This window comes from Grus americana, chromosome 12 (genome assembly GCF_028858705.1).
Source record: "Grus americana isolate bGruAme1 chromosome 12, bGruAme1.mat, whole genome shotgun sequence".
NCBI lineage: Eukaryota > Metazoa > Chordata > Aves > Gruiformes > Gruidae > Grus > Grus americana.
The window spans coordinates 15533627-15560690 of record NC_072863.1 but is presented as its reverse complement, the minus strand read 5'-3'; the positions used below and the strand labels follow the sequence as shown (position 1 = coordinate 15560690).

The 27064-nt window shown below is 52.1% G+C and overlaps 1 protein-coding gene across 1 annotated transcript; it reads right to left on the bottom strand.

The window, feature by feature from the left end:
• Window positions 1–18357: 18357 nt before the first annotated feature.
• On the bottom strand, window positions 18358–24329 carry HMGB3 (high mobility group box 3). Its single transcript, XM_054839776.1, has 5 exons — window positions 24222–24329; window positions 21297–21453; window positions 20639–20778; window positions 19947–20121; window positions 18358–19385 (listed from the first exon to the last, which is right to left on the bottom strand). The coding sequence occupies exons 2-5, from the start codon at window positions 21444–21446 to the stop codon at window positions 19242–19244; spliced, it is 609 nt and encodes a 202-aa protein (XP_054695751.1). The 5' UTR covers window positions 21447–21453; window positions 24222–24329; the 3' UTR covers window positions 18358–19241.
• Between the last annotated feature and the right edge of the window lie 2735 nt (window positions 24330–27064).

The following is a 27064-nucleotide window of genomic DNA, read 5'->3' as shown; positions in this document are numbered from 1 at the left end:
GTTCCATTTTCTACCAGCGAAAACCAACAACAAACCCACTCCCGCTCCTTACAGGTCTCCTTTCACCAGTCACAAGGAGGTAATACTGGCAAAACCCAGCCCCAATCGCTGCCCTCCCGAGAGTCTGGAGGGAAAGCTCTCCTCTCCACAGATACTGCCCACGCAGAGGTAGTTGTTCTTTGTTTTGTGCAGCATCTCAGATGTTCAGCATCGCTCACCAGGCACCTGGCCTTGCCGTGGGGGGAACGGTGTGAGACAGAAACAGCTGAGATGCTCTGGGGACTCTCCCCTCCACATTCCCCCCCTCCTCATCCCCAATTTGCATTGCAGTTCACCTGGATGCACACCCACCTGCGGGCATTTTGCCCGCACCCCACTCTGCTGCCCAGCACCAAGTCCAAGCTGCTTTTCCAGCTGGGGATGTCCCAGCCGCACCGTCACTGTGGGAACACTCACGGTCGATGCCACTCTCTTGACAAAATCACTCTGCTGCCATTGGCAGCTGCTTTCCAAGGCTGAAATTGCCATGGTTGTCCTCTGCAAGGGGCGAAACAGCTGTCTCAAGAAAGGAAACAAGATTTCCCTTCCCCAGGCAGCCCCTCCTGCAGCCTGACTTGCAGGAGCTGCGACTCGAGCAAGCTTCAGGAGCACTTGGCACTAACCACCTTGTCACAAGCCAGCGGCGCAGGAAGGACAGCACGACACGCTGTACTCCAAATATCAAGCTCTTAATTATGTCCCAAGCAGCACCTCTGCGCCTGAGTAACGGCGGCTCAGCTACATCCGCGGCTGTTAGTGAGATCCTGTTTTGCTTCACGCTCATTACGGGAAATAGCTGTATTGCTCGGATCCAGCAACTGGTGGAGATGTTTCCTCTTGTGAAGTGGATTGCTTTCTCCTGTCAATTAGGAGCAGAGAGCTCGACAGCCCGGCGCAAATTGCTGGGTGAAAGCATAAATAGGAGTACACGAGAACCGATTACAGTCCCGGTGGCAAGCTTGCTTAAAAACGACTGATGGAAACACAGAGGTCAAGAGAAATAAAAAGTGTAGAGGCGATGGTGATCATGGCTGGCACGGCAGTGCCGAGGAGCCGGGGGGGACGCGTGGCCCCTGCTTGTCCCTGCGGAAGTGCAGCCGTCCGCAGCGGCGGTGCGGCAGGGGTTAACAGGGGGGTGCAGTGAGTTGACTCCACAGCCGCAGTTTTTTTCCGCAGTGGAGAGATTCCCTTTTCTCAGGCTATCACGCTGGTACACACCAGCAGCGTGCATCCCGCAGCTGGGAAACCTGGCATCTCTTGGAGAAAGGGAAACAATTCCCTCCTCTTGCCATGCTCCTACCAAAAGCCCTGATTTCACCGGACACTCCGGCACACCTGCAAACCGCGCGGGATTTCCACGGGGTGAGTGACCAGGGCTCTGGGCTGAGGTTGCACACCAAACCGCTACCCGGCACACGCTGCCCACAGCAACTGCCCTTACCCGGGGAAGTCCAGGGTGGTTGAAGTTCAGCTGAGCATCATGAACAGACCCTTGTCCTGATGGGTTCCCATTCCAGAGAAAAGGATGAGAAAGTGTGTGTGCCTTTTAACCAACGGTCTCAGAGATGGTTTCTTCAGCCTTGCTGGCTCCTTCCAGGCCAGGTTCACAGCCCCCGCTGCCCTGTGGAGCCTGCCTTTACTCCTCCCTTTAGGGAAGGATGGAGCAACATCTCTTCTGCCTGTCGGCCCTGGTTTAGGGCTGGTTCAGCAAGGGAACAGCTTCCCTGCCTGTTGCTGGCAGCGAACAAGCTGAGCGCCTGGATTACAACGTTTGCTTAATACATTGTCGCTCAAGAACTTCCACTGGTCTTCAACCCGCTCCCCATTGCCTGGTCTGATCTTCAGCTGTGCTCCTACCAGCAGCCCGTCACCATAAGGGCCTCACCAATGCCCAACGTACATGTGAAGCGTCACTTGTGCTCGCTCCCATCCTGCCCGTCTCTTCAACAGCTCCATTCAGAAATCTCCTACTCGGCATCAGCTCTGCACGCTTATGCCCATCAGCATTTTTGCAGGCTCTGCAGAAGGGTATTGATTCCTGCTCACAGAGCAGTTCTGTCGGAAGAAAAGCCATTGCGTTTGCCTGGGTGGGCTTCAAAAGGTGGCCACTCTATGCCGTGCAGATCCTTCCTTCACCTTTCCACTTCTGCCTTTCCCACGGAGCCACTGGAAAGTGGGGTTTGCTCACCCACCTCGCCCCAGCCCCCTCGCTTTCCTACTAGACCCTGCAGGCAGAGCTGCCGATGATTTCTTTCTTTGTATTTAATACTGCTAAGTCAGAGGCACCAGAAATCTGCAGCTGGCAGCTCCAGGCTGCTTTCCAGCTCCTCCATCCAGACCTGCCAGCAGACGTTTTCAGTTTTGGTTCTCAGATCTCCATTACAGTCTGGTCTCAAAACAGCAAATCCACCAGCCCTCCAACTGTGCACATTCAACTCCACAGCCTCAAAGCTGTTACAAACGAGCCACAAGTTCCTCCCGCTCCTCACGAGAAACGGGTATCCCTCCGACACGTCTGTCTTTGACGGAGAGCAGTACCCTGCAGAGCTCTTCAGCAGAGTTTGGTGCCTGGTTTTCCCCTCCTACCCAATTGTAGGCTGGTAAGCAAAGACAGCTCCTCAGATCTGGCGATATTAAACTCTTCTTTATCAGTAACTCCACTTACCTCTGTGACAAGGTGAAAATTGTGCTTGAATTTCTGCTGCTTTCCTGGAGAATTTAAGGGATGCTGAACTGTAGGTGCATCCGTCCTCCTGCTCCCTTTCCGCCAGCTCCCTGCTCCTGGGTGTGCTCTGCCCTTCCTGCAGACATTGCTGGGCCCGGGTTTTATTCAGTCATGGAGGAGAAGTGAGAGCTGTGGTTCATAACTCATATGACATTTCACTTAAAGTCAAACTAATAACTTGAGAGGAGAGAGATGGGAAAAGAGGGATTTGCATGTCGCAGGTTCGCTCCACTTTCATCTGAAGAAAGCAGATTTGGAGATGTTAAGTCAGTTATGAAGTTTAACAGGGTTGTATACACTTAAAACAAAACCCCCAACAGATGGAATGAACCTCTCCGTCAGGGTTTGTCCCTGTTCCTGGCTGGGAGCTGAGCACTCTCGCCAGGCAGAGGAGACTCGAGCCTGGCACACAGGTGCATGAAAGAGCCCAAAGGAGAAGGCAAGGCTTGCTGAAGGAAAGCTGGATACACATCTTGAGGACCAATACACATCTGAGATACAGGCAGCAAGCTTGAAACTAAATATGCATCCAACAATGGAAAGAGTTGCCAAAGATATTTAGGGTTTGTATATGTGTGTTACATATATATATATATACACACACACACACATATATATAAAGACCAACAAATCCTATCTGTATGCAATGTGAGCAAGATGTTGCTATAGTAATCTTAATTTTACATTCCTTACATCCAAGAAGATGACTGCAAGTTGTTTGGCACCCAGACTATCTTTTTGTTATAGCATGTGCTGCATTTAACCCAGTGGGACTCCGTTCTCTGCCTCTTGGAGCTATGGAAATAGAAATAACTACTAACAATAACATCATCACTACACAGCAGCCTTGGATTCAGTTTCCTTCAAAAAAAGGGAAGCAGAAAGAAAGAGGCAGACAGAAAAAGAAACTGCCTGTGCCCGTTAGCATTGAGTTTAGGCTTGGACATGGACACGTCCCCGAGGATGGGCAGGGATCCAGGGAGCAGCACTGGGAGCTGCTGGGGGAGTGGGATGGAGGGGGGTGTCCTGCGTGGGAGTGGGTGAGCAGGGAGCAGGAGGAGCAGCGCCTGCTTCAGATTTTGCGTGACACCAGTTGTAAATCAGAAGCGACTCTGGCAAAGCCAGCAAAGGCACAGGGGTACCAAAAAGGGTGGAAAGCAAAGTCAGGCTCCTGCGCTGCAAACGTGCTGCCTTGGGAGGCTTCTCCGAAACCTGATGTGCCGGCGCGGGACGGGGGCTTTCTGACCACACTGAGGGTCTCTGCCTGCGAGATGAGGAACTGAAGATAAAACTCAAACACTCCTCTCAAAACAGCCCCCCTCTCCAGCAGAAGCCCAGCTCATTGGAAGGGGCGGGGGGGGCACCCAGCGCGAATGCCAGCTGCAGCCTGCCAGCTCCACAGGGCCACGCAGCCAGAGAACGGCACAGCCAGGCTTTGAGCACGCATCCGCCCATCGCGCTCACACGAGACATCTTTAACCAGTGACGGGGCCACGTTCAGGGCTCTCTGTGTCCCCCGGTGGGAGCTGAACAGCTTCACGGTGGTGCTTTCCCCAGCAGAAAGCACCCAGGAGCCGCACCTAGCATCCTTCTGCCATCGCCCTCGAGCAGCAAAAGCAGCCGGTGCATTAAGGCCACCCCCAGCACCTCTGCCCCACGGCAGCTAACCCCTACCTGGGTCCCCCCTCCTGCGAGGGGCTGGGGGCTGCACGGGTGGCTACCAGCCTCCAAAAGCCGGGAGCCGAGCCCTCCCAGGGAAGAAGAGAGGCAGCGCTTTGCCTCCCTGGGCTTGCTGGAGCTTTGGGTGGCGACAGACCCAAGCAGGTCTGAGGCTGGGGATCCACGCGACATCCCACGCTCTGCAGAGGCAAGTGCTGCCTTCGAACATCCTCACCCGACACAGGCTCACGGGCGCGTTTGTTTTCTTGAGATTAATGCTGTTTACAACTCCAGGCATCTTCTCAGTCATCTATGATCTCTGGCCATGAGCGGGTCTCTTTGGGACGTTGAGTGACAAGTATTGTTACAGTGCCAAGGAGATGGGACTCTCAACCGTCTGCGGCAGGCAGATCGCTGTGAAATCATGATTTATCTGGAGTTAAATTAAGTTATGTCTCTCTTCCCTGCCTGCCCTGGCAGCGGCTGCGTACAGGTGCGCTGTATTTCTTCCGCTAAACAGGAAAACGTGGGGCCATTTACCAACGGCTAGAGATCAGAAGGTGCCCGAATGTAAACTCCAGGACAAAGCTCATCCGAGCATATCTGAGGGAGGGAGCTGACAAGTGACAAACAGCCGGAGCTGAGTTCGCTCTATTTTGGCTTACGCCATTGCTTGGGGAATCGCGGGAAGGGAAAACAGGTGAATTATTGTCACCTCCAGACTTAAACAAATGGAGGCTTCAAAGAAAATTGCATTGCTTAGACATTCAGAGGGGGAAATATTTACCTCGCGTGCAGAAATAAATGTTATAGTTTATGAGTCATATAAAGCCTTTTATGCTGAAAATCCCCCTCTGGATGAGGATGGGGATATTTCTCATTGTGGTCTTGATCCATCCAATTTATTTGCAGAGCAAAAGGCTCAGTTAGGGCATTATTCTCCAGAAGATCCAGCAATGGGAAAAGTTCTTCCAGTGGGGGCTGGATGCCCACCTGCACCTCCCCATCCTGGCTTGTGCAGGTCCCTTCACACCCCCGTGCAGCCCCCATCGCCCCTGGCAGAAGAGGCTCCGGGTGCCTCTGCACCAAGGGATTTGGTGCTGTAGTGTGCCCGGCTGCAATAACGGGGATGCTCTGACACGTGGCTGCTCCCCAGGGGCAGGGGATGGAGCGCGGCTGCAGCACCTGGGGCTCCTCCAAAACCCCTTGTTCACAGGCAAAACCAGGCTTTGGGGGGCACGGAGCTGGGTTTGGGGTGCATGAGGAGCAGAGCAAGGTAGAGCACAGGGACAGGCAGGGCAGGCAGGAAGGGGGTGCTCTCTCTTTCTGCAGTCCTGGGTGCCCCACCTCACCGGGACATGGGATCCCAAACACCGGCACACACTCCGGTCCCCTCGGCCCGTTACAGAGGTGTGTGTGTGCACCCACACATGCATTAAAGGATGGCCCAAAGATGGCACCCTTGGATGACCCAAAGGATGACCCTAGCCACTGGCACCACGTCCCGGGGAGAGAGCCGGCAGCAGATCCTGGGAGCAGCAAAGGTAGGAAAAACTCAGTTGTGCACAAGGAGTTTGGGTCTCGGGGCGACGGGCAGAGAGTTCAGGCAGCGCAGCAGTGTGGAACGAACCCGCCACAATTCCTCTGCCTTTTGGGAAAGATGTTGCTACCGCCCGAACTTCACGCTTTCTGGAAAAGCACCATTCCCTCCATTGCTGATGATTTATTTGGGAAGAAGCTTCATTTTTCACTGATCATATTAGAAGCACAGAATGGATTACAGCATGGAGTAACCTTGATAGCTGAGAAATTCAGCGTATGCAAATGTGAGCTTTAAACGGCTCTTTCTGTGAAAGATTAGCTTGTAGGGGGGACGTCTTTACAATATGGCACCAATGAATAGACCGGTATTTAAAAGCAGGGACTTTGCCACAATACACAGTCCACTGCCACCTACAAACAGCAGCTTTTCCCTGTGAGCACAGCTTGCATCGCTGCTCCGCAAACCTGCTTGTTTTGCTGCGCAGCCCCGTGCCCTTCGGGACGTCCAGTATAGCAGCACACGCGCACCAAGAGGTGCCAGGCTGCTAAAAGCAAACCACCAAGTCGCCCGCAGCATCCGTGAGCTCCCAGGCCCACCCATACCTTTCCCTCGCACCTAAACTGCAGCCCAAGGGCTGCCAGGAAGGGGCACCAAGGGCCTGGGGCTGTTTCATCCTCTCCCACCTCCTCAGAGCTCGGGCATTAGAGGGGAAGCAAGTGGAGGTATGAAGAGGGATGAGGTGAAACTCGTGTTTTGCCTGGACTGATGCTGCCCATCGCCTGGGTCACCCGGTGCCAGGCTGCAGCGAGCATCCTCCCTCGGGCGTCCCTTGCGGCACCCAGGCTGGACCCACCAACTCCAACCAGTGCAGGGATGGACAGGGATGCACAGGGATGCTGTGCAGTGCGTGGCAGCTGCCTGAAGATGGCAAGCCAACACTGCAGTTTTAGAATACGTGCAAATAACCCCTCTGGAGGAAGAAGGGGGCTCCCTACAAATAAGAGGGTTATATTTTCTTTGCAGCCCATGTACTGCCAGAGCAGATTTTAAATTGCTGTGTTTATCAAACAGGTCTGAGCCTTTTTTCTTTGCTCCTCTTTGTTAAACGCTGCCCATCTCGCAGAATTTCAAGCAGTACTCCTGATACTGCACCAGTCCTCAAGCCCAAATGCAAAGTCTCAGGAAGAAATTGCAATGCATCCTTTGGCACCAGGGAGCCATAGAGCTAGTGTGTGCATGCAATAATTTATCCTAAGCCTTCTAGTGGCATTTTATGTCTTTTTGCTGTAGTGCTATTACAGCTTTGATTACTCCATTTTTATGTTTGTCAGCACAGCATATGGGCAAGATAATTTGTATTCAAAGTATTAAACTGGTAATGTAAATTATTAAAGACCCAATTCATAAAAGCATTACACACCATATGCAGATTCCTTCCTCTGAACTCTCCCCTCCTCCTCCTCCTCCCCATTTTGCAGCCCCAGCTTCACACAGTTTGAGCAGGACCAGGACCACCGCTAGCTCCCACCCCGTGGGCACCAGGTTTGTCTGAGTGGATGTCAGATGAGGATCCAGCACCTTCCTCTTCCTGCTGCCCCCTGCACAACACATTTATCCCCAGGCGCCTGTTGCCCATCAGCTCATCTCATTTGGGCATCTCTGAAAATATGATACAGAAGAAGTTGGTTTTTATTCCCAATCCCCATTTGCTACAGAGCACCCTCCAAAGTATGTACGTCTCCGAGCGTGGCCATTGCAAGGAGGCGTTGGAGGGGGCACAGGAGGAGGAGATGACCCCTGTGGCGGTCCCGGCCCATTGCCCATCTCGGGCTCCATGCACACAGGATGATGGCAGCTTCCCACAGGTTTCATGGTGGGATCTGCCATGCCTGTGGGCAACAGTCACCTCGCCCCGTGCCCAGCCTCAACGGGATTCCAGCAGCTGCTCTAAAGGGCTGGGGACAGCGAAACCTGCCGATTCTGCGGGGAAATTGGGCTTTTCAGCTGTAACCCCTGCAATAACAGGCCGCTCATTGCAGTAGCTGTTTACCAGACCATACACACTACCATCATGTTGAGCAGATGCCGTCTTCTGTTTTTCTCATTACCAAGATTTACTGTCTTATAAGCTTATTATTGACTGAGGCTTTAGGCTTTCTTCGGGGCTGAGGACAAGGAATGTAAACTCCCAGCGGCTCCTGTTTGCACGAGCATCCCCCACCAAAGCCGTCAGGACTGACCTGGTGCTCAGGGCTGCCTCCCCAAACCTGGACCCCTCTACCTCGCAGCAAAGGCTTTGGCAGCCCAGAAGGGCAGTGGGGAGCTGCAGCGTGCCCTGACCCTGCAATGGGGTGTCCCAAAGCCCCCAAGTCCCCGGGGCAGCCCCTGGGGTTCTTACCCCAGCACGGGGAAGCTTCAGTGCATTGTACTGCTGGCGCTTCTGAAAAATGACATTAAAATGGAGCAAGAATTGGGGCCGTAATGCTTAACTGTGCTTAGCCTGCATAAAAATCACGCAAGTCTCCTAACCTAGAATTTCCCCCCGCAGCAGACAAATGCTTTTCTGGCCCCGCTGTTCAGGAGAAAAGCACTGCTCCTCCTCCTCCCATCCTGGGAGGAAAAGGAGGATTTTGTATCCAGCTTCCAGAGGTTTGGCATCCAGGGGGCCCACAGGTGACCCCAGGGGAGTTGTACCACTTCTCCAGACCTCTTTCTCTCCAGCCCAAAACTGCTGCTAACACAGACCACGGCGCAGACTGCCCGGCACACCGGCACTGAGCAAAGGAGCCGCTTTACCTGCGTGTCCGTGCACCGCCCAGCACTCACAAATCGCTCTCAGCAGCGGCTCCCTAAGCTCACATGGGGAAAACGTAAGGACATCAGGTTTCAACCCCAGTAGGACACAAAGGCACCCAAAAAGTAAAAATGCTGCTGGTATCCATCAGGACTCAGATCCATCAGGACTCAGCTCTGCACTCCCGTCAGGTCTCCGCAAAAAGAGCATGTGCGTAGCTAATAAGAACATCCCACACAAAATGCAGAAAATGGAAAGTTGGTGCTTTCCTTCTCTCCCTAGATTTTGCACATCTTTAACACGACACGGGCACATTTCACCGAGTCAGCACTTTCAGTGGACGCTGCTGCACGGCTGCATTGGGCTCGCTCCTCAGTCCCGCTTTTAATTCCCTGGAGCATCGTGTCCGGCAGCGACTGGCACGTGTCCTTCAGCCACCCATTATTAACGTCCTGCCCAGGTCCCCACTGCCCTGGTACCTGCCTCTCTTCTGCAGCATTATTTTTTTAGTTAAAAATCCCCTTGCTTTTATCATCCCAAGCATGACAAAAGCATCACCAAGCGCTCGGATCTGCTTTAGGGTGACACATTTTATTGCTTGGAGGTCTCCTCTCTACCTTCCCCTGAACCGCTTCGCTTTGGCTTTGCCAGAGACAGGGCCGGGTGGGAATTACACTGCCCGCCTGGACAAGGCATCCATCCCAAACCTCTCGGTGCCGGCTTGCTCGACACGATGTTCCCCACCCGTGGACAGGCGTGCTGCTGTTCGGGCAGCAGCGGATGTTTGGTGGGACCGCTGCAAGGCTCCAGCTGCGCACAGCCACATTTCAGTAGGTTACAGCTGGGGCCAAAACTGAAGGTTATCTGGGAAGGGGAGGGAAACAGGAGCAAAGCGCTGGAGATGGAGGAGGAGAAATAGAGCACACGCTGAGAGGCTGGTAAAGAAATTACTTTGGGGGGAAAAACAAAAGCAAAACAAACCACTATTTGGCTATTTCTGTTCACAACATATTTGGAATTCCTTCTCCAATATTGTGTTTTCAAAGAGGCAAAAGCAGTTTTCAACTCATATTTCATCATCAAATGAAAGAAGACCCACGCATCTGTCCCCACTCCACCCATGGCTTTGCACCCCAAGCCACGTCCTCATGCCCGCAGCGGGACAGGGCGAGGGGCTGGAGGCAGCAGGACGGGGCAGGTGAAGCCGACTCTGGACGGGCAGAGCCACCTGCAGCAGCAGAAGCAGCCCAGAGCTGTAACGATGGCCTCAACTATGGGAGAACCAGGGTCCGCACACAGGAAGAGCTCAGAAGCCCCAAGTTTGGTTTCTCTCCTCCCCTCCCACATATTTGCTTTTCTATCGGGCTCTGCAGAGCTGCACCTGCCCAAAACCGCAGGGAGCACTGTGCAAGGGAGGGCCTGCAGAACACCGGCCACGAGCGCGTGCAACGTCTGTCCCTGACCCCTCAAAGCAGCTGGCAGCGGTGGTGTGTGCAAGCAGTGCTGGAAAACCCGAGCGCGTCCCTCCAGCTTCGGAGGGTGAGCTTCTCCTGCGCTGCTCGCGCCAGTGATTGGGTTTGCATGGAATGCACAGAGCTCTGCTGGGGAGGGCGGGGTGCTCTGTAAATAACAACAGAAATTGTTATTTCAGAATATATCCACAGAGAGCAACCCCGATCCCAGCGCGCTGTTCATTTTCGGCGCGTATAACCCATATAATGAAGACGCAACCCACCCCAGCAGACAAGTTAAACAGCAGGCTTCCAGATGTCCACGCCGCTCGCCCATCTCAGACTCCTAATCCCCTACTTTGTCTGAGCTCTAGCTGATTTCTGATGCATTCAGATTATCCAGCGAGCATAACTGCTAGTGAACATCTGAATATTTCCCCCCTGCATCTCACATTTCACCTTGGAGAAGCGCTTTACAGAGCCCAGGCCCTTCATTATCAAGCCAATTAGTGTAACACAAAAGCAGTGAATAGGACCAGGCAAAGCTCAATAGCCTGTAAAATCCCCAATATTTTGAGATGGGCTGAGGCGAAATATGATTGTTTTTTTTAAAAAAAGGGAAAAGTCAAGGGTAAGTAACTGGCCTTTCCTACTGCATTAAAAAGAAAACCCAGCAAACTCATCTAACACACAAGCCGGTTCACGTATCATAAAGCAAAGTTTACAAACAGAGCGGCTATAATTCCTTCTATAACGTTGGAGGACCAAAGTTTGCGAGGAACAAAAGGAAATGATTAACAGGGGAAATATGCATGGTACAAAAAAGACTTTTTAGTCCAAAAAGGGATGTCCATATTTAGAAACACTTGATTCCTGTTGTCAGGGCCCTGCTTTTTCCTGAATGTGTTTCTCCCCCGTGAAAGAAAGAAGTCACAAAGGGAGTTTGTGCGCAGCCATGTCACATGCACACAGGGCACTGCTGATTTTCCTCCAGGATTAAGAGAAAAATGCAAAGATTTCGGAGCAAGCAAATAACTAAATAAAAATAATCATGCCCATATTTAGGAGGCAGCTTCTAGCAAACTGCCGGCTCCTCGGGCAGGATCCCCTCTCCCGCCACGGGCACCCTGAGCCCTCGTCGGGGGGGGCTGCCCCCACGCACCCCCCCTTGGGGCTGCCTGAGCACCCGCATCCGCAGCAAGAGGACGGCTCTCCCCTTGCACTGCGGGGCCGGAGGCAACCCCGCTCCAGCTTGCGGAGCTTTGCAGCTCTGCTTCGGGAGAGGCCGTCACCTGGCAGCTCCGCACCGCGCTCCGGCACAGCCCCACCACCTCCTGCGGGAGCCAGCGCCCGAGCACGGCCTGGAAGGGGGTAAATGGGGAAGAGACCCTACCAGAGCCCCTCTGAGGGGAAGGAAACACGCGTTTAGCAGGATGAGAATATATACGAAGGCGCTTCCTGTCCACACGTTAATTAACACCTTATCTCACCCCACAGCAGCCTATTCCTGTTCCCGGCCATGAGAAGGTGTTCCCAGCCCAGCCCAACAACACGCCACAGAAACCCAGCACGGCCGCGGCACAGCCTAACGTATTTCATCGGCCACAACCATCTCCGCGAGACGCCCCAGCACAAGCAACAGCAAATGTGTTTGAGACCACCCATTCCCTTTCATCTATACTAGCTGCCGAACCTTATCTCACAGGGACGGCTGTGAAACACAGCACCATATGGTGCTCGACACAGAGAGAGACCCTGCGGGCTGGATGCCGTCTGCTCAAGACCTGGAGACCTGCATCCCTCTGCCGTCTCCCGCTCCCGTTTCCCACCTCCATCATGACCGCTCGGCTCCACGTGCACCGGCCGGTCCGGCATGCTCCCAGCCAACAGTGGCTCGTGCGTCGCGATAGCCACCACCCTCACCCCGATGCTGTCACCACGAGCACAAAATCTCAGGGGAACGGCACTGGCGGGTGGTCTGAGCTGGCACAGAGCGACAGCCCGCACCAGCTGAAGATCTTCCCTAAAGCATCTGACTAGCGGGGAGACACAGGCCAACGTGCTCTCAAAATTTGGGAGTGAGTTATATCACCTCAAATAAGCCATTGGGTCCAATTTGCTGACCACAGCCATGGCGTCCCCTCCTCCCGCTGCCTCCGCCTTGCTGGGCAGAGGAGGACACAAAACAGATGAAGAAATGGGTCTTAAAAGCTAAGAGATCTGTGCACCTGGAAATAAGCTTTGTGGGGCAATTTATTTAGAGGGCTTGGGGTAGAACAGAGAGAAAAGAGATTTGGGGGCTTCTTTCCACTTCACACTTGGAAAGATCAGCCTGAACCGCTGTTGGAGAGTTAGCTTTTTAAGATGTCACCTTCCAGTAGATAAGGAGCGTCAAGGGCAACCTTCCCTGGGCCTGCAGGAGTATTTCTTGGTGCTCCCCACAGATGAGTAATCACACGTTAACAGAGAAGGCAAAGGGCTGAGCCTGTACAGGAGACGCCTTCGCTCTCTCCCCAGGCCACGCACCAAGAGGGGACAGCGACGTACCGCAGAAACACATGGGGAACGGTAGAAAGCAAACAAGGCCATGTCCTCCTACATTCAAAACCATCGAAGGCTTTTTGAAAATCGCCCTCACAGTTCAAAATACCAGGTCTGGTCTAGCTGATTTTTTTGCTGGACAACTCTCTCCAGTTGGGGAATCACCAACGAATGAAACACGAGCGACAGTGAGGAGTGAGAGATCTTTAATTAGACAGTTTAACATGATTTGGTCAGGTTTTATTCCGCATTCAGACAAGCCCTTGGAAGAAAGGGCTCTCTTTAAGACTTTTACTGACACCTTGATCTTTGAGCTTCGTTTGAAAAACCTCCCAGCAGCTTGCAAAAATTGTTACTATACGAAGCAATGAAATAAAGCAACAGAAGACCCAGCGCACGTTTCCTTTTGCTCTCTCTGCTACAGGGGAGTGACCTTCACCAGGAGCTGCAGGTAGCAATACCTTAAACAACTGCAGAAGCCAAGCCCAGGGAAGATTCCCAGCCTGAGCTCTAAAGCTAAAGAGAACAAAACTTGACCAACATATTTTTCAGGAAATGAGACCAAATTGCCCCTGCTTCTACCTTTCTCGAGCTTCTTTTGCAAGACCATGAATTATTGCTGGTACATCCCAGGTAACACATAGTAAAAGAACAATCACACAGTAATTAGCAGCAAGCAAGAGGCATTTGTCTCAAGCAATCCCTCAAACCACTTCACCCTTCTACACGTATTAATTTTCTAAACTAACATAAAGCAAATCTTAAGCTTCACAAAGAAGCAGTTAAAAACACTTACAAGTAATAAGCTCTTACAACAACAAAGCCAGGCCGTATTTGATCAATATTTTAAAAAAGAGCATTTTTTCCTGACTTGAAATACCCGAGGGAGCTTTACAAGGGGAGGCACTGGGAAGCAAAAGCAACTCTATCACACATAGCATCCTACCGGCCACTCTCCTTGCACAGGTTGGCTACAGCAGCGTGCACAGGGAATGCTCCTTGGGTGTCTTGTCGGGGAGCGCCCAGCCAGAAGCAAGACGAGGTGGCAGGTACGGGGGCAGAGCAGCAGTACTCTGCACTTCGGGGGCTCAAAAGTCAACCACAAACACCATCAAAACACCCAGTCCCACAGCAAGGCTTGGTTCCCAGCTGTGGTTCTCCCGACTGCTGGATTCAGCCAGGGACATGACATCAACCATGTCAGGGGACACAGTTACAGGACAGGCATCCCCTTACCACGGCTAATGCATTTTCACCTCCCAACATCAACAAGACAAAGATTTGGTTTTATCTATCCCAGCCTGCAAAGGTCTTAACCCCACCACAGCACCAGATTGCTGCTCCACACAACACCCAGCCTCCCCAGTCCTGGGGACGTCACTTGCCATCTCTGCTCCAGCTTAACAGAAGGATTAACCCTGGTTTAGCTACTGCACAGGCATTTCTGTGAGGCCATGCCACGTCCAGGAACAAGAGAAGGAGGTACTCACCACCCAGGAGACATAGCAGTCAGTTCTAGCAGGGCTGTGGCTGCTTCCTCCTGCCTAATTTGGGGATCCAGGTGCAGGAGGGCACTCAGGGAAGAGCTCTTAGCAGTGGACAACTCCAATCAAGATCATTAGCACAGGCAAGGAGCCACCCCTCATCCACGTCCTCTTTTAGCATGTACGTACCAGACCTACCAGAAGGATGAGATGTTTGCAGAGCGCTTTGAACACACGTTGCCAAATGTTGCCCAAGCAGGGGCAGGTGCACACCGCGCTCCCACCGGAGCCCAGCCTGCCAAAAAGGGATGAAGACACCTTGTAGGGCATGAAACCCCCCGTCAGGCATGCTGGTTATTCGGTCCCTTCACCACCACAAGCTGAAACATGTTTAGAGAGCAACCGATTGGTAACGGGTCTCCAGCACACTTTGTTTTGCAGCGCAGCTGCAATTTGCAATTCAGTTTATTGCATTAAAATCTGGTGCAGCCCTAGCAGAAAAAAAATAAATATGTCACTTGTCACAGTACCTCCCGTTATCTCTTAGAGGAGAGTGAGCTCGGGCTTGTCAGAAAGCGAACACAGCGTGGCCGTAAATGCAGCGTCCTGCTCTCACCCCAGCACAGCCAGCGGGGAAGTCCCATCCCAGATGCTTCTCCTGGTCCAAGCCCCGCTTCCCAAAACCCTCGGCAGAAAAGGACTTACTTGGGGGATGTTTCTCTGCCCATGGAACAGCCTGAGCAGAGGGAAAACATAAACTCAAGGCAGCTGCCAGAATTGTGCTGGAGGCTGGAAGCGAAAAGCCGTTCACCTGCCACCGCCTGAGCCAGAGCCAACAAAAGCCCTCGCACCTCGCTGCTGTTCCTGCAGGGTTTATAAGGAGTGAATAAAACTATATAAAAATCAGCCGGTCAAAGGGAGCAGATAAGAGAGGTATTTCAACTCTGCCTGTATCCCCAGTACGATGCCCAAAGCAGACTCTCACCTTCCTATGGACCTCCGTTAGAGCTGCGCCGTTCACTGCTAATTGATTCAATATGTATTTGGACTAGGATTTTTAATTAATTTTATTACAGAAAAATTAATGCACTGCTTCCCCACAGATGCATTAGGATACCCACATGAGCGGTAGGAAACCATCCTGCAGCGCAGTTTTCCTTGTGACTAACCCCACACCTGCGGTGGGGCTTCCCCGATGCAGTCCCTCCCCTGGAGCCCCCCTTCTAGTCTAAGGGCTCACGTTCAGCTCACACCAAACATTTACCACGTTTCAACTGAATTTAGAAATGTATAGGCTACAGAGCAGCAGGAGAGCATCCCTCCTCTGCCTCCTCGGCTGTGCTAATAGGCTGCCGGGCTCATTTTGGCGGAGGCAGGCTCTGGCCTGCACAGAGCAGCTCGGCAGCCCCGTTCATCCCATCGCCCCCCAGTTGGTTTGGATTTCAGAGGGATGCAGTGCATTTTGGTAGCGACCGCATTCTCAAGGCTACGTATAGTCCTGAGTGCAAATCAAACGGTACCAAGCACGGGAAATGACCTGCAGGATGTGGGGCAGCACCCTGCCTGCCTCTGCCCATCTCTGCCCCACAGCAGCACCAGCAGATGTTTTCCCTTGAGCAAAAGCTCTTCACACCTCTGTCACTGTTTTAGGCATCTGGAGGGACCACCCCACCCAGTCGAGCCATCTCCTGCCTCCCCAGAGCAGCTTTGAGAGCTGCAGCAGCAGCAGCACCGTCCCTTCTTAATGGAGCCCCTGGTCCCCAGAGCCCGCCTTCAGCTTGCACAGGGGGCTGCAACAAATTGTATTTTGGGAACACAAGCAGTCTCGCAGTCAGCTCTGTCAAATTCATGCAAGGACAAGTCTCTCTTCATCCCTCCCTCTCCCCAAATTTATTTTATCATTACCCTTCTCTACATATAACAGGCTTAATAAGAGACATCTTTAGCCTGCTTGGCTTGGGACTAAAGTCAAAGTAGAAGTTTTAGCTGTACAGCAGCCCAAAGCAGAAACGTCTGCTCTGAAACACCACAAGCATTTCAAAGCAGAGAGAAAGAGCACTTGGAGGATGTTCTATCAAAAAAGCTGGGTGAAACTAAGCAGTTGCCAATGCTTGAGACAACATCTCAGAACACAAAAACCAGTGGCAGCAGTGGGGAAATCATGTTATTTATATACATTCACACTATGGTATTTATCCATGGCAGAGTACTGGGGGAAAGAAACATCACCACATCTGTAATAGCCAAATTTGAGTCCCCGGAGCCCTGCACTAGCATTGTATTGAACAACATCCCCGAGGCATGCCATATTTTAGAAATTTGCAGAGCAGGAATAGGTAGTGCCCTGCAACTCGATAGATTTCCAATATAACGAAGACAAAGAGGTGTCAGGTCTAGTTCTTATTTGCTAATACTATCAATAGGGGCTCAGCTCACTAGCAGTTAATTCAAAGCCAAGCTCGATTTGCACAGCAGTGATCTACACTAATTCCCATATGTGGCTAAGGGGAGATTTTGCCAACTAGACAATAGAAACAGTATTACAGCTCCTGAAACGATGCCATTGCTTTTCTCTTCTGCTCCACCACTTCCCCATCAAATTTCCACGTGCTGGAATCTCCAGTTGTCTTCTCCTTTGCATCAGATGATGTGCAGAAAGGGTAGCGAATACAAAGATACCTATTTCTTTTCCAGATGCAGCTTTATCAAGGCTTTTAAAATGCCACTTCCCATAAAACGGGGGCAAATTTCATACTGGTTTTTGTGCATTAAAAGACACTAAGAATTGCCATAATTAAGCAATTATAGAAGTATTTCTAAGTGATCCAACTGTAACTTAGCCTTAAAAAAAGTTGCTACATTTCATAAAAGTTTATTAGCTTGTTTCATCCGAAACCAAGTGTTGCTTGGTTTTGCTTTTAGGTTCTAGTCCATCCCAACACTAGATCAGACCCTTTTGCCAAGGTACTATGGGTATTGAGAAGTCACGGGAAGCCAGATGTGCTAACTAATTAGGCAACAAAGCAGTTTTATCCACATTAGAAGCAGTGACTGCCCGTAAGCCTGGCCCCTCATTAATCTGCAGTTTGGCTCAAAGGAAGGGGTGGCAGCAGCCCGTACCCACAGTTGACACTAATGATTGCCCTGTCCTCCTAAGCCCGCTGCACGCGGCGGCCCGCAACTTTGACCTGCTATTAATGCAGGTATCCTCACCCCCCACCTCCTCCTGGCTGCCAAGCGAACACTGACTGCTAACTGCAGCCAGCACAAGGAAGGAATTCAAGGGTAGCGAGGGGGTGCCATAGTTTTCCCAGTCTGTGCAGTTTCCACACTAAGGAAAAACGAGGTTAGAGTCGCCAGCTAGAGACCAGGTATTGCCTTTCCCTTCCGAGGGCTGCAAAACACCCCCAACAGCTTGGATTTGGAAAGACGGCAAGACAGCGACGCGGCCAGCTGGTCGAAGGGGAAAAAGAGACCTGCATCACTCCCCCAACCCACCTCACAGCACCCAATTCCTATTAACACTTGCATCATTAGAGAAAGGACACGGACTAAGTACCTGCGCCACGCTCCTACTTCAGCAGGGAGTTAGACTAGGCGCCTGGCTCCTGCCACGAATCAAGATGCTAGAAAAAACCACAAGTCTGAAACAGTTTAACACAGGACAAAAAAGGCACATTTTAATATGTACAGCAATGCATTTGGGCTATAAATTTACCCAACACAACTGAAAAAAAATCCAAACTATGCTTTTATACTTATTCCATGGTGTCAGCCTCATTCCTAGCCACCTACCTTTCTCTGCATCTCTGAATGCTGCTATATACACACACAAACAAACAATTACGTCATGAATGTTCATTTAGGCTCCCAAGTTCAAGTAATAAAGTTCAAACTTGCATAGCATCTTATGCCACTCAGCCATAAACAGTTACGATTGCATATTAGCTGAAGCAGCCATCTCTTTCAATTCAGCCAGTTTTGGCTGGCCACCATTTATTTTTTTATTTTTTTATTTTTAATCCTTGAGTCAGAATGTTTCTTAAGTCACCAGCCCTGAGGGATGCCACAGACTTCAAAATGAACCTCTTGCTGTTGTTAAGATCCTTTTAAACCAGAAATTTAGAGTGTTGTCAAGAACAGTTTTAAAAATGTAATACTGTTTATTTTGCTTCAAAAACATTTCAGCATTCTAAACATACAAAAAAAACAGAACGTTGCAAATTCGTTTAAGTACAGAGTGTTTTTGAACTTCAGTTGCTGCACTGGCTCTTCACTTAGTTGACGATGAAGAGATGTCTACAGTTTCAGTTTAAAAACTACCGCACTTAACTAAAAAAATCCATACACTTCTCATGCCAGCTGAACCCCCTTCCACAACTAAGAATGGCAGCAGAATGCTATTTCACTATATACAGAAAGACAACTTTAAGCTAAATGGACGCCCACTGTAGTGTAAATAGATCTACCCTCACAGTGCATGCTTTGGGCCATGGCACCCCGGGGAACGTACAGCCTTTCCAAGTAATCACTGCTCCTCTAAGGCATCATAACTCTAAGCATGTACCACAAGAATCTGTCTAGTTTTTACAAACTATAGATATGTACAGTTTATAACCCAGGATTTTCTAGCCAATAACCATATAGTAACACCACCTTACAAATTAAAAAAATGCTTGAAACATTTTTAAATGCTTTGTTACACCAACAGCAAAGTGCACAGAGTTAGGAGAACACTAGAGCGCCTTTTCATTTTAAAAATGTTTGGAAATATGTACAACTTTGATACAGTTTCAGGGTGCTCACTACACCCATGGCCACTTCATGTAAACCAGTTACAATTTCTAGAGCACTTTTAGAAACTACAACGCGATCGGAATCCAATTTTTTTTTTTTTTAATTAAGCCTAATAAGGGCAAGAGACACCATCTCAAATAAGAGGTGCTTCATTTATGGTGTTTCCCCTACTCTATGGTATTCACATGGAGACAAGTATTGTACAGTTTTATTCATCATCATCATCTTCATCCTCCTCTTCTTCATCCTCCTCCTCCTCTTCGTCTTCTTCCTCTACCTTTTTCCGAGCAGCTTTGGTTGCTGCTCCCTTTGCGCCATCAAACTTTCCTTTAGACTTGTAGTCTGCAACATCCTGCAAAGTCAAGGGGATGTCTTAATTTGCTCTAAGCAGCAAACACATACAGCATTTGTACAGCAGCGGGCGTTAACGTAAAGGGACTGGCCTTCCACAGCTGCACCCCCAAAAGGGGAGACAGCCAGCTTTATAGCACACAGGTATGCAGACACCTACGCATCCTCAACTGCCTCCGGACAACGGAGGTCTTGAACACTGCACTCATGGTTATTTCCTTGAGGAGGAGAAGAAAACCCAGCCTCTCTTAAAAGCTTCCTGGTAACGGGACAAAGCTCCTTGAACAGCACAGCAAACCCTTTGCTGGAGCAACACAAGCAGCCGCTGCTGCGCATCGCTGGGGGAAAGCTCTCCCTCCTCGCTGGAATCCACCTGCCGCTCTTTAACCTACTCTGTCCCAACATACGCAAAGTTCAGCTACGTAGCACACAGTGCAAAGAGACCAGGTCTGTAAGGTGGAGATGCTCACTGCTCTAGGGCCACATTAGCTGGGTCTACGTTACAGAAACACATCAACGCAAGAGCCGGTACGGAAGAGGCACAAGTGAAAACTAGCCTTACCTTCTCGTACTTCTCCTTCAGTTTAGCTGCCTTATTATTATAAGGCTGCTTTTCACCATCACTGAGGTTGTTCCACATTTCACCCAGTTTCTTTGCTACATCCCCAATGGATATGCCAGGGTTTGTGGATTTGATCTTGGGGCGGAACTCTGAACAGAAGAGGAAGAAGCCAGACCTTGGGGAGAAGCACCAGAGGACAGTCAGCACCGCAGCAGCACGTCTGGGGAACACCCCATTCCTCACCCACAACATCCACACACACTCACATGCTGAATAGGAACACTTTTTTTTACTTAAAAAAAATAAACAACAAAACACAAACCCAAACATGTCTTGATTTTACTGAGGCACAGACCTGCAGCCTTCACCCAATGCTGTTCTTAATCAAATGTTGTCTCCCTCCACCACCCAATTTCATCTCAGATGCACGTCTCACTGTGATCCAGTCATTTCCACATCTTCCACCACCATAAGTTTAAGGGTACCAAGTACTGACAATTCCTGTTAGTGCTCAAGCTTACAACCTGCCTATAAGGTTTCCAAGACAGTATCAGTAAACCATGAATACTACCAACACTGCCACGCCAACAGTATGCCCCATCTACCTCCTTCACGGAAACTTATCAGCTGTGTTACAGAGCACAAAAATCAAACCAAAATACTTGTGCATTTAATGCCTCAAAGTTACTTACGGTGGTCGTTTTGGGGCATTGGGGTCCTTCTTCTTCTTGCCACCCTTAGCTGGTCCATAGTCCTTCATTTCTCTATCATATCGTACCTTGTCAGCCTTTGCCATTTCATCAAACTTAGCCTTCTCCTTGCTTGACATGGTCTAAAAAACCAGAAAACAAGACACCGAACCGGTGATTACCCAACTGTTCAATAGCTGGCAAACTTAAGTAAACAAGCCAACAAATACTGACTCGATAGAGGAGTTTCAGAATTTGTTTGTTTTCTAACAGGACCACCGTGGGGACGAAGGTCCTGTACCGGGGACCGCAGTCACAGCTGGCATAGTCAGCAAGAGGGAAGCACCAGGAACAGGACAAGCACAGCAAGTCCTCCTCGAGGACACAGGCCTGGAGGGAAGTGGCTGCTGAAGGGCGCTGCTTGGGAACAGGGAAAAAAGGCCAGGCTATAGTGGAAGCACCTACACAGGCAGATACACCAGGCTGAAGCCTTCACGATCATCACAGGAGTCAGCAGCACCCTATCAGTGACCGGGACACCTTGCCAAGAACAGCACGCAGACCAAAACAGCACCAGCTCCCTTCACGTTCAGACACATGCACATCATCCTAGCAGGTACCACAAGAAGTTATCCCTTCAGGAAGTCACAAATTAAGGTACCTTCCACCTCTCTGAGCACTTCTTGGAAAACTCTGCAAAGTTGACTGGAACCTCTGGGTTCTTTTTCTTATGTTCCTCACGGCACGTCTGCACAAAGAAGGCATAGGCAGACATCTTGCCCTTGGGCTTCTTCGGATCACCTTTAGCCATCTTGACTCTGTAGGGAAGAGGGAAAAAGGGAAAAGAAATAACACGTGAATACATATATGGGTGAATGTGCATACGTATGTTTGTATACATATAAGGTGTGCATATGTTTATACACACACCCCCATACCCTGAAGTGATGTCCCATCAGTAACACATTCCTTTCTTTCCCCCAACACCTCTTACCATCCCCAACAGAGACTTAAATTATTCTTCCTTGACACTTGGGTTGCAGACTTGAGCCAAGTGAAACTGGTCACTGGATTTAAGTTTCACATTGATATATATTTACATCATGTCCAAAGCGTAGAGACAGGCTATTAAATACACATACTCCTGCCTATTAAGAGTTATATATGAACTAATATAAAATATTTTGTTTTAGTTGGCTACCACACTGGGGCTTGAGCGGCACGCACAGTGCCAGGCTATGACTTAGCCCTTTAGCAGCTGCTGTCCAGGTAGGAAGGCAGGACAGATTATCCGCTCCCCCCCCCGTAGAAGTGCAATAACCTTTTACATAGAAGAAGGGGTGCAGATAAAGGCTAGTTTTAAACACAATAGGATGCACGGAGCTCTGTGAGGTGAGCAGCGCTTGCTCTTGCTCCACCAAGTGACATGTTCAGAGGCGTAGTGGTCAGTGCAAAGATGTGATTAGCAAGTCACCAAGAGGACGATGCTAACTTTTGGGCTGTATTTCTTTACCCCTCTTCCGTATATTTTTTTTTTTGGCCTCAAAAAAAAAAAATCCCGCAGCAGTATTTCCTATTTACAGCTTCTCAAGCGTTTGAAAATTTAATTTTTATTGGCACGACATTAATATTTAATTGCGCCCATTAACACCCCCCCCCCCGCCCCGCGTGCAGCAAAAGTGGCTTTAAGCTGCCCTCTCCCGCCCCGGCCGCTCCCGGAGCTCGGCGGGATTCCCGCTGCCGCCCCGAGAGTGCTCCGCAGGGCGAGGAAAACCCGCGTAAATCGGGGATAAAGCGGCCAGGCCGGGGCGCGGAGCGGGGCCGGGGCCGCCGCCTGCTCCCGAAGTTGGGGGCGAGCGGCCCGCCGCGGCCGGCCTGGCCTCCGCTCCGCTCCCCTCCCGCCATCTTCTCCCCCCCCAAGGTCACCGCGGCGGCCGGGCTCCGCGGCGCGGGGCGCGGGCACCTGCGGCGGGGCCAGGGCCGGCGGGCGGAGGGGGCAGCGGCGGCTCCGCCAGACGCCAATAATTCATCTTCCATTTTGTGAAATGCCTCCTGATGAAAGAAAGTGCCCCTGAAATGCGGCGGGGCGGCGGGCGGTGGGCGCCGGGGGGCCGGGCGGCGGCCGGGGGCGCCGGCCCGGCCCCGGGCGGCCGGTGCGAACGGCAGCGGGAGCGGCGGCGGCGGCCGCCGCGCTCCGCGCCCAGGGCCGGCCCCGCTCGCTAAGATGGCTTCTCCCAGCGCCGCCGCCGCGCCGCCGAACAAAGCCGCGCTCCCCCTCCGCCGCGCTCGGCCCCCCGCGCCCGCCGCCCCCGGCCGCCGGCCCCGCCAAAACGCCGCCCCCGCCGAGAAGGGGTCCCCGCTCGGCCCCCCGCCGGGCGGCGGGGGCGGCGGGGCCGGGGCGCGGGCGGGAGGCGCCCCCCCCCCTCCGGCCCCTGCCTAGCGCAGCGCTCTCTAACAAAGGCTCCCGTGCAGCCATTATCGCCGCCGCTACGCTCCTCCGCGCCGCCAGAAAAAGAGTGCGGAAAGCCCCGGGGCGGCCCCCCGGCGCCCGGCCGAGGGCGCGGGGCGGTGGGGAGAGAGGAGCCGGGGCGAAAGCGAAAGGTTTGAGCCCCCTGCGGGGCGCCGGGAAGGAGATTTCCCCCGCCGCGACCCCCCTCCCCATCCCTATGCCGCTTACACGTCTTTCTTCCCTTCGCCGGGGCTCTCCAGCGCCAGCCATATTAATGCCCACAGCACGGGCGGCGCGGCGCGGGGAAGAGGCGATGCGGGGCCCCGCCGCGGGCGCAGCCCCGCCGGAGACACCTTCCCGGGCAGGGGAAGAGCGGCGGAGGCAGAGGCGAAGGGATCGGGGGAGTTTGGAGGCGGCGGCGGCGAGAAAAAAACTGCTTCGCCGGGACAGACGGGCGCAGCGCGCAGGGTTTATCCCTGTCAGATGCTAAAGCGACAGCCATATTAATGCAGAATAAACAGCGGGCACGGCATTGCGCACGGCCAACAACTTTCCCACCGCCGCCAGCCCCACCGAGCCCACCCGGGGGAAGGGGGCAAATAAAAGCCGCGGGCGCCGCGCGTTTTGCCGTGCGACATTAGGAGGCGGCAGAGAAAAATCCCTGCCCATGCGGGGGAGAAGAGGAGTTAGTCCCGGTGTAGTTGCTGCACCAGCCATATTACTCTCGGCGGTACGGGAGCCCGGCGCGGAGAAACCGGGCAGCACCGGGGACAGGTAGCCCCTCCGCCCCGGGGGGAGCTCCCGGCGGGGCAGGGGAGGAGGACAGGGGGCAAACACTGCGCCTCGCCCGCTGCCCGCCGCCCCGCCAGCTGCGCGCAGCATCTGCCCCGGCACCACCGATCCCCTTGTGAGGAGCGAAGAAAGTTTTGGGTGATTTTTCCGATTTTTTTTTTAAATTAAAAAAAAAAAACTCGGAGGAAGGAAGGAACGGAAAACAAAAAAAAAATAATAATAATAAAAAAAAAAAGCCCGGGGCAGGCAGAGCAGAAAGACGAAGGCGCGGGGGCAGGGCGGGGCGGCGGCGGGGCGGGCAGGGGGCAGCCGCCCCCCGAAAAGTTGCGGCGGGGCTGCACGTACCTGTATTGTTCGCGGTAGTGTGGACAGGAGCTGGAGCGCAGGGCACGACGCGGGGCTCGGCGCGGCTCAGCCTCGCGTTGGCTGCCTACGAGAGCGGCCTGATTGGCTGCGGGGCTCTGCCGTTTAAAACAACCTCCTCGCCCGCTTATTGGCGCGGCGCCTCATGAATATTAAGCACGACCGCGCGGCGGTTGGTCGGCGCGGGTGAGGTCATTCATTCAAAACGAGCGCCCGCCGGGAAAAGGGGAGCTCGGCGGCGCGCGGCAGGGAAAGGCGGGGGGGGGAGCGGGAAAAAAATAATAATAAAAAAAAAAAAAGTTGGTGCGTAGGGGGTCGCGCGCCGCTGCGCGCCCCGCGGAGCCCCCGCCCCGGCGGAACTCGCCATGTGGGGGCGGCTGCGCGGGGCAGCCGGTTGCCCCGTTCACCGCTGAACGGATCGGGGCCGTGCGCGGAGTCGTTGCGCGGCGTGCGGCGGTCGGCGCTGCCCGGCGGAGAGCCGCGGTGATGGGCAGCGCGGGGTCCGGCAGCAACGGGCGGCTCCACACGCCGCCCGCCTCGGTGCCCCGTTGAAGAGGAGATCCGCTGCGAGAGCAGGGGGACGCGGAACCGCGGGAAGCGGGACAGCTACGGCAGCATCCCGGGGGAGAGGGAGGGAACCCCCGACCTACAGTGGCCCTTTATTGCTAATTTCTGCCCCAGAGCCCTAAGGGCCCGATTCCAGTTTCGACGGCACTGTTTGCAGAGCCGGTTACTACTGTGCATAACGGGGAGGGAACCGAGCCCAAAATAAACTCCGCTGACAGTCACAACACACGATGGATGGAAAAGGAACTACAGAGCAAGAAACGGCATGTTTGCTGAGGGGGATCAGAGAGTTTTACCCTCTCATTCATCAAATAAAACACCAAAACTATTAACTTGAATTGCTATTTCTAACCTACTTCCACAATTTGTTTGGTATTAACTTTCTAGGATCTGGCCGTTGTTATAGAGGCTGGTTGTACACAAGGAAATCCAAACATGCCCTTCTGACTGGAACCAACCCAGCGTGGCTCTGGGGACAAGGGCTCCTTTGGCTCTCTTGAAAAAAGCTATTTCCTATAGGGCAGCTGCCAAATGGTTAAACTGGTATTAGTGGCTGACCACAATTGTTGGTTAGCTCGGAAAAAAGAGCTGTTATTTTAAGGCTGGAGTGGTAAGACTCAGAAACCACCACGTACTGTTATGGGCTGGGCATAACTGCCACCCTTTTATGATAGCCAGAAGAAACAGTTGCCCTCTTTAAGGAATAGATAGCGAAAAGAAGCCTCCACCCTGGGCTGAGATGCTGACAGGCAGCAGGGTTTACCAGATACTGCCCTGTGGAAACGCTTATGGCTGTAACAACATATGGTCACAGGTTGCCTTTGCCGGAAGAGATCAAAACAAAACAACTGATGAGACATAGAGGAGTGCCAACCTCCTGCTGACAGATCCACTGGGAAGCATGTGGAATTTCACCCAGGATTTTAGCCAAAGTCCTGCCTGGATTTCTCCCTTAGGGTACACCTCAGCTGGTCTAGCGAGCGCCCAAATCCAATTGTTATCCGTACACAGAAGCACCGAGGCTTATAGAGACCTTACACCTGTGGCCTTGGGCTTTCCAAAGCGTATATGGTAAAACCGGTCTTACTAGCCTCTCGCCCTATTTCTGCCTTCTAAAACCAAAAGCATAAAATGAGGGGTTCATTCATAAACATTAATGAGGCTACCTGAGGGACTGTATTCTGTAGCATCATCATAAAATAAGACAAGCAATACTACTTCAGGATAATCTCTTTGTAGCTGACAAACATCCCTCTCACCTATTTTTAGGGATACTTTAAAGTGTTTCAAACTAGTTGAATAATTAAGGCTTTTTTTTTTTCCTTGGCTCTGGAGTTACACAATTTTGTGCTCTAAAACACTTTCTTCCTCGAACCACAATCTCATCCTACAGAGCACCAAGCTGGGAGCATTATGAAGGCGAGGGGTGACAGCCCCAATGGCCAGGCTTGCTTAGGACCTTGCTTAGGACGGGCACCTGGCATTGAACACGCAGTCCTGCTAGTCATCTCCAGAGCATCCCTCCCATTTCTCATAGGCCAAGGGAAACATTCCCTAAGACGCTTGTTCTAGGAAGGCCAGGAAAGTTTTGACAGCTGGTCAAGGGGCAAAGGAGATATTTTGGTAGCTGAAAGACAGCTGGGTTGAAGGTTTTGTCCTAGCACTCGCAGTATGGTTTTGAAAGCAGCGGAGGGCTGAGTAGCAAATGGGTGAACATAACCCCCATAGGGAAAGCTTCTACTCGCCCCCAGAACTGCCACTGATGAAAGACATTCTCCTGCAGTGCCCTCTGCCCTGCACATTGCACCCAGCCCCCATGTCTGAGCACTTTCCTGTGGTGCACCAAGAAAACAGCCTAGAAAGTTGGCCGAGCAAATCTAACCTTTTGCTGCAAGCTCTTCCAGGCCGTGCAATCCCACTTCTTCCCACACCCCAGCTCTGGCCTTCACCTGATCCCTCTGGGAGCCAAGGCAGCTCACCAACCTAACAACAAATAAACAGACAAAGCCCAAAATTCAACCTCCTCTTTTGCTGGGTTTGTTTTCTGCTGGATTAGTGGACTGAACCAGCATACCAAGGCGTCAGGCGAGTACCAGAGCCAAGGCAATGGAGGGTGCAGAAGGGTACAGCCTCCTAAGAAGCGTGGGTTTGGCAGATTTTAGGGGGTTTGTTTGTTTTAATATTACAGATTACTGTGTATTTATGCTATAGGAAGCATGAGGAGAAAACCAAAACTAAAAGAAATTTCAAGATGCCTG